Consider the following 14,738-nt stretch of genomic DNA (forward strand, 5'->3'; position numbering starts at 1 on the left):
TCGCCGATGACTCGCCGGTTGCCAGGCGGACCCGCAGAGCCCGGCGGCCCCGGAGCGAAATTTGGGGCTCGGGCCGGGGGGACGGATCCGCCCCGGGGGGGGTCCCCGAGCCCCCTGCCCAGCCCTGGGGCCGATCGGGGGCTCCCCCACCCAGCAGCCGGTGCTGCGGGGCCGCTGGGCAGAGCGGTGGGAAAGGGGGGTCCGGGCTGGCAGCGGAGGAAATGCGGGAGGAAGAGGAGGGAGAGGAGGAGCAGCAGCGGGAGCGGGAGAATCCCGGCGCTCGCAGCGCCCGCACGCCGAGCCTGCAGCACCCCCTGCCCCGGGAGCATCGCCCCCAGCCCCGAGCCGCAGGTGAGGGCGGAGGCCGAGCTTGCCTTGGCTCCAGCCAGGGATCTCCGGGAGGATTTTTTGGAGAGTGTTCAGAGCAGGCAGATCCCGGACTCGAGCCCCGGATATCTCCGGGCTCCCTGAGAAGAGCTTTTCCGGGGGAGAGGAGCCACGATCGCCCCTCGGGAGGGTCCCGGGGTGTCCACGTGGGGATGGCCCGGTACCGACGGGGTGGGATATTGGTTTTGGGGATCCCTGTGAGAGCTGGGGCTGTGGAACGGGGGACCCCCGGGGCGGGGAGAGGGGAAGGGGCGATACCGGAGCTGGGGGACCCCCAGCAGCCCGGAGATGAGGCGGGGACGGGACCCCCTGACCCTGACAGGGGTGTCCTGGGGTGACTTCATGATGCTCGTACCCCCATCTATCTGTTTAGCCCAGAAATGAGTTCTACACCTTTAATGCTGGTTCTGAGAGCGAAGGGGAGGAGGAAGAACAGTAGTTTGTTTTCATACGCTGCACTCACTCCTCCACATTCCGGATCCTGGACTGTTGTGATGCCTTAAGGAGCTGGAACAGAGGCCACATGGAGTTAAGAGGAATAAAGTTGATTTTTATTGAAGTGCCTTTAAAGGCCACACCCTGGCATCAGAGGAGCCATAGCTGTGGCTCTGCCTGGATGGCTCCAAGATGGGAGCAAAAGAGGGCTTGGTCATGAGATCTCACATTTAAAGAAGTTTTAGTCCATTTGTATATAGAAGTTATCTGCTCAATTAATAGTTTCAAATGATGAAGTTACATCTTCCTTGCTTGCATGCCTGCTGTCCTCTTTTCACATTGTTTATGCTTTGGGCCTGAAGTTTTAAGAGATTGTCCTTGAGTCTCCAGCTAGAACAGGATTGTTGTGTCTTCACCACCCTGTGAAAAGATCCCAGTAACACTTAATATAAAACTAAAAGCTGCACATCAAAACAGAATGCAAAAATTTAAAACCTAAGGTATCAGTTGTCTGCAGTTGGACAGACAGCAGGACAGAGCTCTCCTTTGCTTTTAGTTAGTTTTAGCTCGCTGAGGCAGAGAAGTTCCTCCAACTGTGGTTTTTCTTTTTCTTTGGAGCTGTTTAAACCTGCTCTGGACTGAACACCCAGAACACCACTGGCAGCTCACACCTGTGGCCCACCAGGCTGAGCCTGGGTCGCGGCAGCTCCAGTGCTGGAGGGGCCGTTAACAGACTGATGAGAGACTGATAAGAGACTGATAAGAGACTGAGTGAGCCGAGCTACAGCCCACAGAGGGACTTTCTGAGTTTGTCATCTCTTTTGGAGCGGCAAGAGATTTTATTTTTTAATATTGTTCATTTTTTTGTGCTGGTGAATGCTTTGCCTGTTAAATAAACAGGTTTTTTCCCCTTTTCTCCATGGAAATATTTTCTCGATCTGGTTGGAGGAGGGGCTGCTTGAATCTGCTTTCTAGAGGAAATGCTTTTGGAGATTTTCTCCCAAATTTGCCCTAAACCAGGATAGGGTGGTGGGAAGAGGGGAGAGCCCCTAGTGACAGGACTGGGGTGAGGCTGGAGAAGGGGACCCCAAAACCCCCCAGCATCCCTAAGCAGGACCCTGGAGAGGGGAGATCCCCAGTGCCCATGGGATCTCCAACAGCCCTGAGACAGGGGACCACCAGAACCCCAGAGACTGGAAGTGGGAAAATCCTGGTGGCTTTTTTTGATTCACTCTTGATTTTTGAAGGTTTTTATGGACACCAGATGACTTCAAGTGATGGACTTGGGTGGGAGGAATCCCCAACCCAAGGCATTCGCACCTTGTTTTTCCCCAAACCAGGATTTCCCATTCCCAAACCTTGGCAATATGGAGCAGGAGAAGGCTTGGAGGAAGAGGAAGATGCCCCGGGACACCCAGGCAGGTGAGGAGGAAGTCAGTGCCCCTTTCCCCTCTCTCCTGCTCCATCTCCCAGCCCAGCACAGCCCCCGGCTGCTGGACAACCCTGCTGCCAACCCCATCCTGCTGGGGATGCACTGGGGGGATCTCCTTCCCCTTTTGGGTGGCACGGAGCAAATCCCATCCTCTCCTTGTCCTTCCTCCCCCAGAGAAGGAGCTGAGGATGGAGACCAGGGAGGAAAAATCCCCACAGCAGAACCTCATGGAAGAGGCTGTTTTGAGTGACTCCACAGTGCAGGAACCCAATGGGGAGGAAAAGCCCCGGCAATCCCGCACAAGGAGGGGCTGCAAACCCAGCCCAGGGTGCTCTGAGGAGGAAAGACCCACCCTGAACCAGGAAGGTGGACAGAGCTTCAGCCAGAGCTCAGAGCTGGTGGCCCATGAGCAGCTTCATGCCAGCGAGAGGCCCTATGAGTGCTTGGAGTGTGGGAAGAGCTTCAGGAAGAGATTCAACCTGATCTGCCACCAGAGGATCCACACTGGGGAACGGCCGTACGAGTGCTTGGAATGTGGGATGAACTTCAGCCACAGGTCTGACCTGGTTGTCCACCAGAGGTTCCACACTGGGGAGAGGCCCTACGAGTGTCCCCAGTGTCAGAAGAGGTTTCACACCAGCACCTACCTCCTTGTACATGAGCGCATTCACACCGAGGAGAGGCCCTTCTGCTGCCCCGACTGCGGGATGGGCTTCAGGCACAAATCCACCCTTGTCACCCACCGGCGCATCCACGCCGGGGAGAGGCCCTACGAGTGTCCCCAGTGTGGGAAGAGCTTCTCAGACCGCTCATTCTTTACCCGACACCAATGGAGGCACCGGTAAGGGCAGCCCTGTGAGTGCCCCAGCTGCAGGGGGAGCTTCCTGCATTGCTCCAGCTTCATCCCTCATGGGAGGACCCACGTTGGTCAGAGCCCTGGCGATCCACATTCCTGGTGATCTGCATTGGGAAGGCAGCTGGATATTATTTTGTTTTGACCCTAATTTTTTTTGGATTCATCTTCATCCCTTTAAAACAGAGAAAATTGGGGTAAAACTCAATACATTCATCAATGGCATCTAAAGCCTCACTTTTTACTTGTGTTTCAGGGCAATCTGGGATTCAGAGAGATAACTGGGAGAATTTGGGGGTATTTGATATACTTGTTTCCCTTTCTTGGCACTGAAAGAGACAAGAGGGTTCAATCTGTCACCTCAATGCCACTGAAAACTACTCAATCCCACCCCAAAATTCCTGGATTCCACAGCTCTTTGGTGTGGAATGGGGTTGGAAGGGGATTGAGCAAAGTGACCTTCAAATCAGGAGGCTTGACATGGGCATTAGGTGGGGCAGGATGGGTGGGATGGGGTTTGGGAGGTGGGAAATGGGGGAAATATGGCTTGGGAAGGGAGTCATGATGTCCACGAGGGGTGGGATGGGTTGGGGTTGGGACTGGGGAGGTGGGCTGGGGTCTGGAATGAGACAGCCAAAGTTTGGGGATGATGAAGGGAGGGGAAGCCCATTATTGAGTGAGTTCTTGAATAATCCACATTCCTGAAGAGATTTTGGAGTATCTCATGTTTCTGAGGCAGTTTTGGGGCACTCCCCAGCTCTTGGGGGTTTCCTGAGAGCAGCTCCATGGACCCCCATTGCCGGGGTGGTTGCCTTGGGCATGAGCTCAGAGCTGTAGCCAGAGTCTGTTGCCTCAGTGCTGGACAGCAGAGAAATGATGAACGGCCCCAGACATCTCCAGTGTGTGTTTGGGGCAGGGAGAGTTCTGCATAGGTGGGGTGGTCACTGCCCCATCCCAGCCACTGCAGCCTCTGGTGCAGCCCCAAAGTGGCTGCCAAGCCCCTGGCACCCTAAAACCCCACCTGGGAGAGGGACCAGAGCAGGTCAGGCTGTGACACGGATGTGACACTGACACGTCCCACGGCCCTGGAGCTCACAGCAGCTGAGATCCAAGACTGACTGTGGACCTCTCTCTCCCTCTCTCCACCTGACTTACTCTTCTCAAAATCTGGTTAACTTGCAATTGGACAGGTTAGAGTTTGATAAGTCAGTGCTTTATGAAGTGATTTACTGTAATTCCATGTTGCTTCAGATTTCCCAAGTACCTCATTCTCTGAAGTTTGCAACTAAAAGTTTGTTCTCCACCCTCCTGAGCAGTTTGTTGTTTTCTCCCCCTGGCCATCTGTCCTGCAGGCTGTGCCCCCTGTGCGTGCTGCTCCTCTGCCCTGGCCGGCTGCACTCGCCCATCTCGCTGTGCCCCAGCATTTCTCACCCAGCGTTTCTGTGCCCTCCCTGGGCTCCCTGCACCCAGCGCTGCCAGCTCCTGGCACACAGAGCCAGGGCAGGAGCCCACCCTGCCAAGGGGCTCTGGAGCAGGGCGGGGGCTGCGATGGCTTCTGAGCTCAGCAGCTGCTCCTGGCATGGTTCCATGGGGATCGAGCACAGCAACGCTCCTGAGCATTGTCCTGCTGAGGGTCACACACTGCCGGGGCACATTCCCTGCCTGCAGGATTGCTGAGCATTGTCCCTGCTGAGGGTCACACACTGCCGGGGCACATTCCCTGCCTGCAGGATTCGTGCCCAACCCAAGCACTGCACTGATGGCTCCAGCACTGCTTTCCAACAAAGACAGGGGAAGGCAAACTGGGTGCAGCTCATGGTATTTTAGAGTGTCTAAAACTTGCCAAGTCATCGATCTTAGAGGTGAGATCCATTTGGAAATCATGACACGGAGTAGTGCAAGATGGAAAAGGGGAGCATAGAAATAAATAGAGGAAAACATTTCAGATGGTTTCTTTCCATTTTCATTTCACTTCTGGAAAGCTGATTCAGTTTTCCAGGAATTCTCCACAGTCCTGTCTGCTCTTTTCAAGAACATTTCCTGGAGAATGAGGTTGAGCTCCTGTCACAAGATGTGCCACCACCTGCAGCTTCTCTTGGCTTTTCGCACTGTGCGTGCAGCAGGACTCTTGCAGCAAAGCAGGACAAAGGTTTGGAGAACTTGACAGCTTGTCCTTTCTTTTCCTGGTGGACTGGGGAGTTGTGCCATTGGTGAGGTTTTCATTATGGCTGTTCCAGTCTTGGAAAACAGGAGGGGGTACCAGGACTTGTGGGGAATGCAACCTTGACTGAATTCAGAGAAAGGATCTCCAGAAGCTGCAGCCAGAAATGGAGAGTTGTGTGATAATCATTCACACATCTCCATAGACACCTGGAAAGTGATCTAGAACATGAAAATTGGTTGTCAGAAAATTGGTTGTCAGTTTGTTTCTGTTTTCAGTTTAGATGATTCTACATCTCTCGTGCTGGTTTAAATCAAGAGCACAATCAGTTCATGATAAGCAGCAGAAGAAGCTGCATCTCCCAGAGTAGAAGACTGAAAGAATATGAAAAGGAGAAATGCAGGGAATGACTTGGTGAACCTTGTCTGTAAGAAGGGTAATTTTTTCTAAGAATTTCTAATCAATTTCCTCTGCTTTTCTCCTTCTTAATAAGGCCATTTCCATCCCAGACTCACCATGATATGAGAAGCCTGATCTTGAAGTGCATGAAAGATGCCCTGTTCCTCTGCAGGGACAGTCAGGGTGGAACAGGAAGCAGTTTTAAAATAATTGTGTGATAGATGAGTAATGCAGTGGTTGAGTCTCACAATTAAAAGGCAGATGTTATGGATATGTTAAGACAAATTTTATAGATTTATAGTTATGTTTTACACCCCCGTGTGTTGTTATCACAGGGTTACCTGGTAGTTGGGGTATTTGGGAGGGTTGGTTTGTTACTATGGCAACACCTGACCTTCAATCAAGATGTAAGGAAGTGACCTCCGTCACTGGACAGCAAAGAAAGAGTTGATTAACAAGATTTTGAGAGGGGCTAAAGGGTTAAAAGGTGAAACATCAATTGTGTGGGCAAGCACATGGTGGCAACAAATCCTTTGTCCCCAGTGCCATAATATTTTCTGTGCTCAGTGTCCTGTTGTATTTTTTATAAGGTTTTAATAATCCTTTTAAATTTTTGGAAGTTAGTATAATTTCTCACAAATGAGGACTCATCCGGGAAATAAAGTTGGTGGCCTTAGGAGTTTTCAAAAGGGGTGCCCCCTGCCACAGATTTGGTGGAGTCTCTCAGACTCTCCCAGTTCCACCAGCAGTTGCAGGTTGGAAGCCCAAAGACACCAGGAGACTGGATAATAAAAAGAGGGGAAGGGGGGTGAAAACAATCCACATAACTATTTTTGGCCAGATTGTGACTCCAAAATTTCAATGTATGAAAGTGAGCTTCACATTAATAATATACTGGATCCATCCTGGTCCCTTGAAGCATCAGAATATTGGATGGTAGAAAGGAAAAGGGAACAGCGGGATGCATGGGGGGAAGGAAAGTGGGGATCCCATAGAAACAGGCTTGAGAATTAGCTGCCCACAGCTGCCTTCCACTTTTCCATCAGCTGTATATTTTCATGGTCTTTTTTCCTTCAAGCCATGTCTGAGCAAAATTCTCCAACAAGGAAGGAGGGCAAGACCGAGTTGGCCCCTTTGTTTGCTACAAGGAAGGCTCCATGGCCCTACTGTGTGTAGCAACCCCATAGGCATGGTAAGGTAGGGAAAAAAGGCCATACTGGACCTCTATCATTCCTCAGTTGTTTTTTAATTCATCAGGGACTGGAGGGCATGACCGAGTTGGCCTCTGTACTCACCCCTAAGATACACTGACTATGGGTAGCAGCCACACAGGCACGGTAGATGGGAGTCAAAGCCATACTGGACCTCTGGGGTGCCCTTTTGTCCATTCCAAATAAGTGTGTCTAAGAAAAACCTGAGATTTTTTCTCCTGTTCCCACTGTCCTTGCCCATATCAACAGATGCTACTATGAGTCATTCAAGACAGAGAAATTTTTTTACTTAATTGTTTGAGCAAAATTACTTAGAGAAAAAGGAAAGGGGGGAGTGCTATAGATGAGTAATCCTATGGTTGACTAGCACAATTAAGGGGTGAATATTAAATAAATGTTAAGAGAAGTTTTGTAGATGTATAGTTATCCTTCCCCTCCCCCTTGCATTGTTATCACAGGATGGCCTCAGTATTCCAGGCATTTGGGAGGGTCGGCTTGTTACTATGGCAGCACCTGACCTCCAATCAAGGTGTAAGACAGTGATCTCCACCACTGGACAGTGAAGAAGGAGTCGATTGACAAGACTTTGGGAGGGGGTAGAGGTATAAAAGACAGAGCATCCATTTTTTAGATAAGCACATGTTGACTGAATTCTCTGCTCCCAGCGCTGTATTCTTTTCTTTATTCAGTCTTCTGTTGTATTTTGATAAGGCCTTAATGAAGCATTTAAATTTTTGAAACTGAAAGTTGTTTCTCACATGGGATTGGGGAATGTGAGGCAAGGTTGTCCACACTGAGTCAGCTTCAAGGTGCAACTTCACTAACCTAGCCAGACCTACTTAGGAGCGGCCATACATCAATATCAATCACAGAATGCTGCCATCACCTCTTCTTTAAAGAGAACAGCAATAAAATACACTCTTTAAGTGTATTTTAAGAAATACACTCTGCTCCTTAAGAAAGGATTACATATTTCTTCGAAGCTCTTTGAAATATTTCTCCATAACTGTAAAAGGAAAACTTCTTGCTGAACTGAACTATACCAGAGAGAAATCAAGGCAAAGCCATGGTTTGTCAGAACTTGCTTGATCCTCATGAGCATTTGGAGCTGAGCTCTTGAAGCTCAGGGCCTGAGAGGAGATTGCACAAACCTTTCCACGAGTCAAAGTCAGAGGAAACACCCAAAGTGTCTCAAAGCATGAATGGGCCCCACTGAGGTCCATCCCCAACACAATCGCCTCATGGACTCTTTGGAGGAGAGAATTAAAGGCCAGATGGCACAAAAAACCTCTCAGAGATTTCAGAGTGCAAAGGAACATCCAAAATACCTTAGAAACCTTGAGAACCTCAAAGTATTAATGAGCCCCACTGAGTGTCAGTACAAAGCTCTCAATGGACTCATTAAAGCAGATAATTGGGGCCATGATTGTACAAAGTTCTAACAGAGTCTGTATCAAAAGGGTAACACCAAGTACCTTAAAATAACTGAAGTACCCTGAAGGATTAATGAGCCCCAATGAGTGTTGTTACTGACAAATCACTCCAGAGACTAATTACAGCAGATAATTGGAGGCCATGATTGCACAAACCTCCCAGAGACTCCAAGGCGAAAGCCAAACCCAAAGCCCTTTGAAAAGCCTGCAGACCCTGGGAGCATTAAAGAGCCCCCAGGGCCATTCCTGATCAAGGCTCCCCAGGGACTCCTTCCAGCAGATCCTTGAGGCCACTGGGTTGTGGGCTAGGGGGGGATGCTGAGGGCAAGACAAGGGGCTGGCAGTGCCCAGCCTGGCTGGGGCTGTGCCAGGAGGCCCCAGTGACTCAGGACAAGGTGTCACCTCCCAGCCCTTGGTGGCACAGACCCTGCTGTGCCCCAGGGCACCAAGACTTGGCTTCTCTTTGTTTCCACCTGTCATCACTGCCTCCAGTTCTCTGCTCTGCCTGGGGCCTGGGGACACTTTCTCAGTCGTGTCCCTCAGTGGGACCCATTAAAAGTCCAAGAAACGTTGAAGTGTGATTCTGACTCGGAGTTCTGGAGAGGTTTCTTCAGCTCCCTCTCAGGGACTGATGTTCAGGGCCTGAGCACAAAGCCCCAGAGGCTCATTAAAGTCCTGGTGCTGTGTCTGTTCTGCTGAGTTGGGCTGGGCTCCTGGCACAGAGGCAGCTGCTGGTAACCAAGAAGAGCTTCAAAAGCACATTTCTCTTGATGAGCAGCTCTTCTGCCAGCCCAGCAGGGCTGGGGCACTGCCTGCAGCCACCCCAGGCACAGCACAGAGGCACAGAGAGCTTCAATCGGTCAGGGCTGGGAAGGTGCTGAGAAGTGCCTGGGGCAGAATCACTGCCAGCCCTTGGCACAGGAACCTCTGGCTGCAGGACAATGCAGCTGCATCTCCTGGAGTGATCTCCTAAAGCTGGAACATCCCAATGCCTACAGACCCTGTGAGTACATTCCCTGATTATTTCTTGTGCAGAGCAGCCAGGGGTGCCCAGGGCTGTCCGGCAGGGCAGGGTCCTGCAGCCCAGGGCGCTGTGCTGGGGCAGGGACTCTGCTGCCTGCCAAGGACAGCTCTCAGCCAGCCCTGGCAGCTGCTCCCAGCACTGGGGGACAAGATCTGGGTGAGAGGAGACAGCTGGTAACTCTTGGAAATGTTCTCCTTGTGCAGGGAGGGTGCTGCATTGTTCAGGACTACTCCCCGTGTGACATTTAAGTATGAAACATTTTTAAGTAGATTATACAGGGAGCACAGCAAGGCAGAGGCTGCATAAAAGGGAAAATCCTGCTTTTTATTCTGCTGCTCTGTGTTGCCTGGATGGGAAGTCACACATAGATATTCATGAATCAGTCCAGGATGAGAAAAAAAAAAAAATTCTGAGATCATACTAAACAAGGCAGTGACAGAAATCACCACAGGGTCCCTCACAGGCAGCATCAGTGTCTCTTTTCCAGCCTCCTCAGGGTTGCTCTGACGTTGCCATCAGAGCCTGCAGAGCCAGAGCTGCCCCTGGGCAGTGCCAGAGCTGGGAGGGCTCTGCAGGGCACAGCTGAGCCCCCAGGGCGCTGGGCTGGGCTCTGGCAGCACTGGCAGGGCCCAGCCCGGGGCACAGGGAAGCAGCTGCTGGCAGGGACAGCTCCAGGCAGCAGAGCCCTGGGCAGGCAGTGGGGGGAAAGTGCCCCCAGGCTGTGCTGGGATATTTAAAGTCCTCTCCAAACACAACTATTCCATGATTACTTTTTTACAGATCCCCATGCGAAGACACCACAGGAAATGTCCAACAGCAGCTCCATCAGGCACTTCCTCCTGCTGGCATTGGCAAAGACGCGGCAGCTGCAGCTCCTGCACTTCTGCCTCTTGCTGGGCATCTCCCTGGTTGCCCTTCTGGGCAACGGCCTCATCATCAGCGCCATAGCCTGCGGCCACCACCTGCACTCGCCCATGTTCTTCTTCCTGCTCAACCTGGCCCTCAGCGACCTGGGCTCCATCTGCACCACTGTCCCCAAAGGTATGCACAATTCCCTCTGGGACACCAGGAACATCTCCTATGCAGGATGTGCTGCTCAGTTTTTTCTGATTATCTTCTTCCTTGGAACAGAGCTTTCCCTCCTGACCATCATGTGCTACGACCGCTACGTGTCCATCTGCAAACCCCTGCACTATGGGACCCTCCTGGGCAGCAGAGCACGTGCCCACATGGCAGCAGCTGCCTGGGCCAGTGCCTTTCTCAATGCTCTCATGCACACGGCCAGTATATTTTCCCTGCCCCTGGGCCATGGCAATGCCCTGGGCCAGTTCTTCTGTGAAATCCCACAGATCCTCAAGCTCTCCTGCTCACACTCAAACATCAGGGAACTTGGACTTCTTTCTGTTAGTGTCTGTTTAGCACTTGGTTGTTTTGTGTTCATTGTTTTCTCCTATGTGCAGATCTTCCAGGCTGTGCTGAGGATCCCCTCTGAGCAAGGACAGCACAAAGCCTTTTCCACCTGCCTCCCTCATCTGGCCGTGCTCGCTCTGTTCATCAGCACTGCAATCTTTGCAAACCTGAAGCCCCCCTCCATCTCCTCCCCATCCCTGGATCTGACCCTGTCAGTTCTGTACTCAGTGGTGCCTCCAGCCCTGAATCCCCTCATCTACAGCCTGAGGAACCAGGAGCTCAAGGCTGCAGTGAGGAGACTGTTGGTAGGATGCTTTCAGGAACATTAAACTGCTGAACAATTGCTCAAATCACTTGTAATAAAAGCCATCTTTGATGCTTCTTGTTGGTTTCATTTTGGAAGTTCTTTTTCTTTGTTTTACTTTTGCAATAACATCTGCAAAAATATGTCATTGTTTGTGCTATTTATAATTTTGTTACTCTCTACCTTCCCTGTAACCACAGACTGTGTCAATGAGGGGCAGTCCACTCAGTGGCTTTAAAGGAACTAAAGGATTTCCCAGCAAAGTTTCCTGCAGAGATGCCCTTTTTTTGCCTTCTCTGGAGCTGCAGCAGCAATGTCTGTGTGCAGAACTGGGGGCAGATCAGTGCTGCCACAGCAGCTGTGCCCAGCAGCAGCAGCAGCACTTGGTGGTGCCAGTGCTGCTGCTGTGGCCCTGCCTCGCTGCCCTGGTGGCCCTGGTGTTGCTGCAGGGCCTGAGTGCTCTCGGGGCCGGGCACAGCCCTGGGGGTGGCAGTGCCAGGGCTGCAGCAGGGACAGGCCATGGGCACTGCTGGGGCAGTGCTGACGCCTCAGGCCAGGCCCTGGGGACTCCAGGCTCCTTGCCCAGGCTCTCTCAAGAACACGCCCAGGCCAATGCTCAGCACAGAAAAGCCCCGTGAGCCCCATGGGCAAACAGCATGGCTGGGGCTCTGCAAGGGCCCTGGGGGAGACGGGAAGGAGCAGCAGAGCAGGGGCTGATCCATCCCCAGTGCGCTGGACAGCCCAGGGCAGCGTCCCAGAGCATCCTCATGGAGCTGCCAACAACATCCCCCTTCTGCAGCCCTGGCCTCTCCCCCAGTTCACACAGGTGCCCCATCCTTGCAGGCAAAGACGCATCTGCCTTGGCCCAGGAGCCCCTGTGTGCATTGTACAGAGCAGGGAGAGCACCCCCATGCTGTTGGTGTGGGGACATGAACCTGAGGGAGCACAAATGCCATCAGCCCCTGGGGCCAGCAAGGGCTGGGGGACACCAGGGAAACCACTCAGCTTTGTCCTGGCCTCTGCACTCAGCCAGAAAGTTTGTTCCCAGCAGCTGGGAGTTTCCTGTCCCACTGCAGACGCTGTTGCTCAGAGCCAGGGCTGCCTGGCAGCCACCCCCAAACTGCCCTCGGTATTTCCTTGGCTTCACCTTTGCTTTCTTTCCATTTCCCTTTTATTAATTTCTTCCCATTGCCCACCCCTGTCCCCTCCCCTGCACACAGCCCATCCCTGTTTGCCCTTTCCTGTCTGGCACCACTCCCCATTGCAGTTCCTGACTTAGAACCACGGGAATGTCCCTTTGGGTGCAGGATCATCCTACAAGTGCTGCAGGAATTGTCTGCAGGCTCCTGCAGTGCCTGGTGCTGCTCCCTTGCCAGAGGCACCCCAGGCCAGGGGGGCACATCTGGGCTGCTGTGTCTGGCTCTGGGGCTCCCTGTTCTGGGCAGTGAGGAGGAGCTGCAGAGGCTCTGCAGGACTGACAGGATGGGCTTTGGGGCTGGCAGGAGCAGCTGAGAGACCTGGGCTGCTGGAGCTTCTGAAGAGGAGGCCCAGGGCTCATCCTGTGACTGCTCCAAGGGTGGTTTCAGAGAATTCCAGAATCAGCAAGATTGGGAAAAGACCTTGGAGATCATCAAGTCCAACCTGTGCCCTGACACTGCCTTGTCTCCCCTGAGCCTCCTCTTCTCCAGGATAAACAACCCCAGCTCCCTCAGCCACTCCTCACAGTACTTGCACTGCAGACCCCTCCCCAGCCTTGTTGCCCTTCTCTGGACATGCTCCAGCTCCTCCATGTGCCCTGTGAACTGGGGGCCCCAGAACTGGACACAGTACTCGAGGTGCTGCCCAACCATTTCCAGCACAGGGGAAGAATCACTGTCTTTCTCCTGCTGGCCACACCATTCCTGATCCAGGCCAGGAGCCATTGGCCTTCTTGGCCACCTGGGCACACTATTGCCTCATGTCCAGCCTGCTGTCCATCAGTCCCTGCAGGTCCCGTTTCTGCCTGGCTGCTGTCCACCCTCTGTGTCCCCAGCCTGTAGTACTGCAGGGGTTGTTGTGGCCAAAGTGCAGGACTTGGTACTTCAACTTGTTAAACCTCACCTTGTTGGATTTGGGCCCTGGATCTAGCCTGTCCAGGTACCTATGCTCCCTCAGATCAACACTCACACCCAGCTTGGTGATATCTGCAAGGGTGTCCTTGGTTCCAAGGGGCCCCTCAGTGTCAGAATGGCCATTTGGTTACCTCAGGCCCTGCACTGTCACACTGGTCTCCTTGGTTCCATGAGAGCATTCAGAGCAACCATGGTCTCCTTGGTTCCACGGGGCCCCAAAATCTGACAAAGGACTCCTTGCTTCCATGGGGCTTCACAGTGTCACAATGTTCTCGTTGGTGCTGCAGTTTCACAGTGGCCCCTTGGTTTCATGTGGCCCCAGACTGTCACAATGGCCTCATGGTCACATGAGGTCCCACACTGTCACCATGGTCTCTGTGGTTCCACAAGTCCCCTCAGTGTCACAATGGACTCCTTGTTTCCACAAGGCCACAGAGTGTCACAACATTCTTCCAGATTCCTTGAGGCCCCATCGTGTCATAGTGGCCCCTTGGTTACGCAGGATCCTGCAGTGTCACAATGTCCCCTTGGTTCCATGAGGTCGCGCAGTGTCAGAATGGCCCATTGGTTCCACTGGGCTTTGGAGTCCCCCAGTGGTCTCCTCAGTTTTGCAGTGCCAAAATAGTGAAACCCCTTGGTTACACAAGGCCCTGTAGTGTCACAATGGCCTCTGTGCTTCCACGAGGACCCAGAGTGTCACAGGGCACTCCCTGGTTCCATTTGGCCCCAGAGCAACACAATGGACCCCTGGTTCTGTGGGGCTGCACGGTGTCACCATGGTCCCCTTAGTTCCATGAGGCCCTGCAGTGTCAAATGGCCCCAGAGTGTCCCAATCATCACAGAATGACAGAATCAAATAGGCTGGAAAAGACCTTTGGGATCATCAAGTCCAACCAATGCCCTAATACTGCCTTGTCACCCAGACCATGCCACTAAGTGCCACTGGAGAGGGACAGTGACTCTGCCACCTCCCCCCTGGCCAGTCCATTCCATTCCAATGCCCACTCACCCCTTCTGTGAAGAACTTCTCCCTGTTGTCCAGCTTGAACCTCCTCTGGGGTAGCTTAAGGCTGTGTCTTCTTGTCCTGCCCTCCAGCAGATCCACACTCACACCCAGCTTGGTGCCATCTGCAATTTGTGAATGTTGGACTTGATCCTCTCACCCAGATCATCAGTGAAGATATTAAACAAGACTGGGCCCAGCACAGATCCCTGGGGGACACCACCAGTGCCTGGACACCAGCTGGATGCAGCACCATCCCCCACCACTCTCTGGGCCCAGCCTCCAGCCAGCTCTTAAATCTCCCAGCGAGGAGGAAACCTGCCCAAGCCGTGGGCTGCAGCTTTTCCAGGGAATGCTGTCAGAGACCATGTCAAAGGCTCTGCTGAAGTCCAGGTACACAACATCCACAGCCTTTCCTGCATCCACAGGTGGGTCACCAGGTCATAAAAAGGAGACCAGGTTGGTCAGGCAGGACCTGCCACCCCTAAATCCACACTGGCTGGCTCTGACCCCTTGGCCATCCTGTGGGTGCCCTGTGATGGCTCCCAAGGTGATCTTTTCCATAACCTTGCCGG

General features: G+C 52.8%; 1 protein-coding gene across 1 annotated transcript; it reads left to right on the plus strand.

The window, feature by feature from the left end:
- The first annotated feature begins 12 nt into the window (after positions 1 to 12).
- On the plus strand, positions 13 to 11,105 carry LOC141725569 (olfactory receptor 14J1-like). Its single transcript, XM_074529463.1, has 3 exons — positions 13 to 351; positions 10,116 to 10,376; positions 10,467 to 11,105. Exons 1-3 carry the CDS (start codon positions 222 to 224, stop codon positions 11,072 to 11,074), a joined length of 999 nt encoding a protein of 332 aa, XP_074385564.1. The 5' UTR covers positions 13 to 221; the 3' UTR covers positions 11,075 to 11,105.
- Positions 11,106 to 14,738: the final 3,633 nt, after the last annotated feature.

Source organism: Zonotrichia albicollis, chromosome 30, assembly GCF_047830755.1.
Source record: "Zonotrichia albicollis isolate bZonAlb1 chromosome 30, bZonAlb1.hap1, whole genome shotgun sequence".
Classification (NCBI taxonomy): domain Eukaryota; kingdom Metazoa; phylum Chordata; class Aves; order Passeriformes; family Passerellidae; genus Zonotrichia; species Zonotrichia albicollis.

Bases quoted from the DNA above. Each gene is read 5' to 3' on its own strand.
- LOC141725569 (XM_074529463.1), top strand. From the start codon at position 222: ATGCGGGAGGAAGAGGAGGGAGAGGAGGAGCAGCAGCGGGAGCGGGAG. The intron at 352-10,115 runs GTGAGGGCGGAG...ACTTTTTTACAG, and splicing joins CCCCCAGCCCCGAGCCGCAG to ATCCCCATGCGAAGACACCA. The intron at 10,377-10,466 runs GTATGCACAATT...TCCTTGGAACAG, and splicing joins CTGCACCACTGTCCCCAAAG to AGCTTTCCCTCCTGACCATC.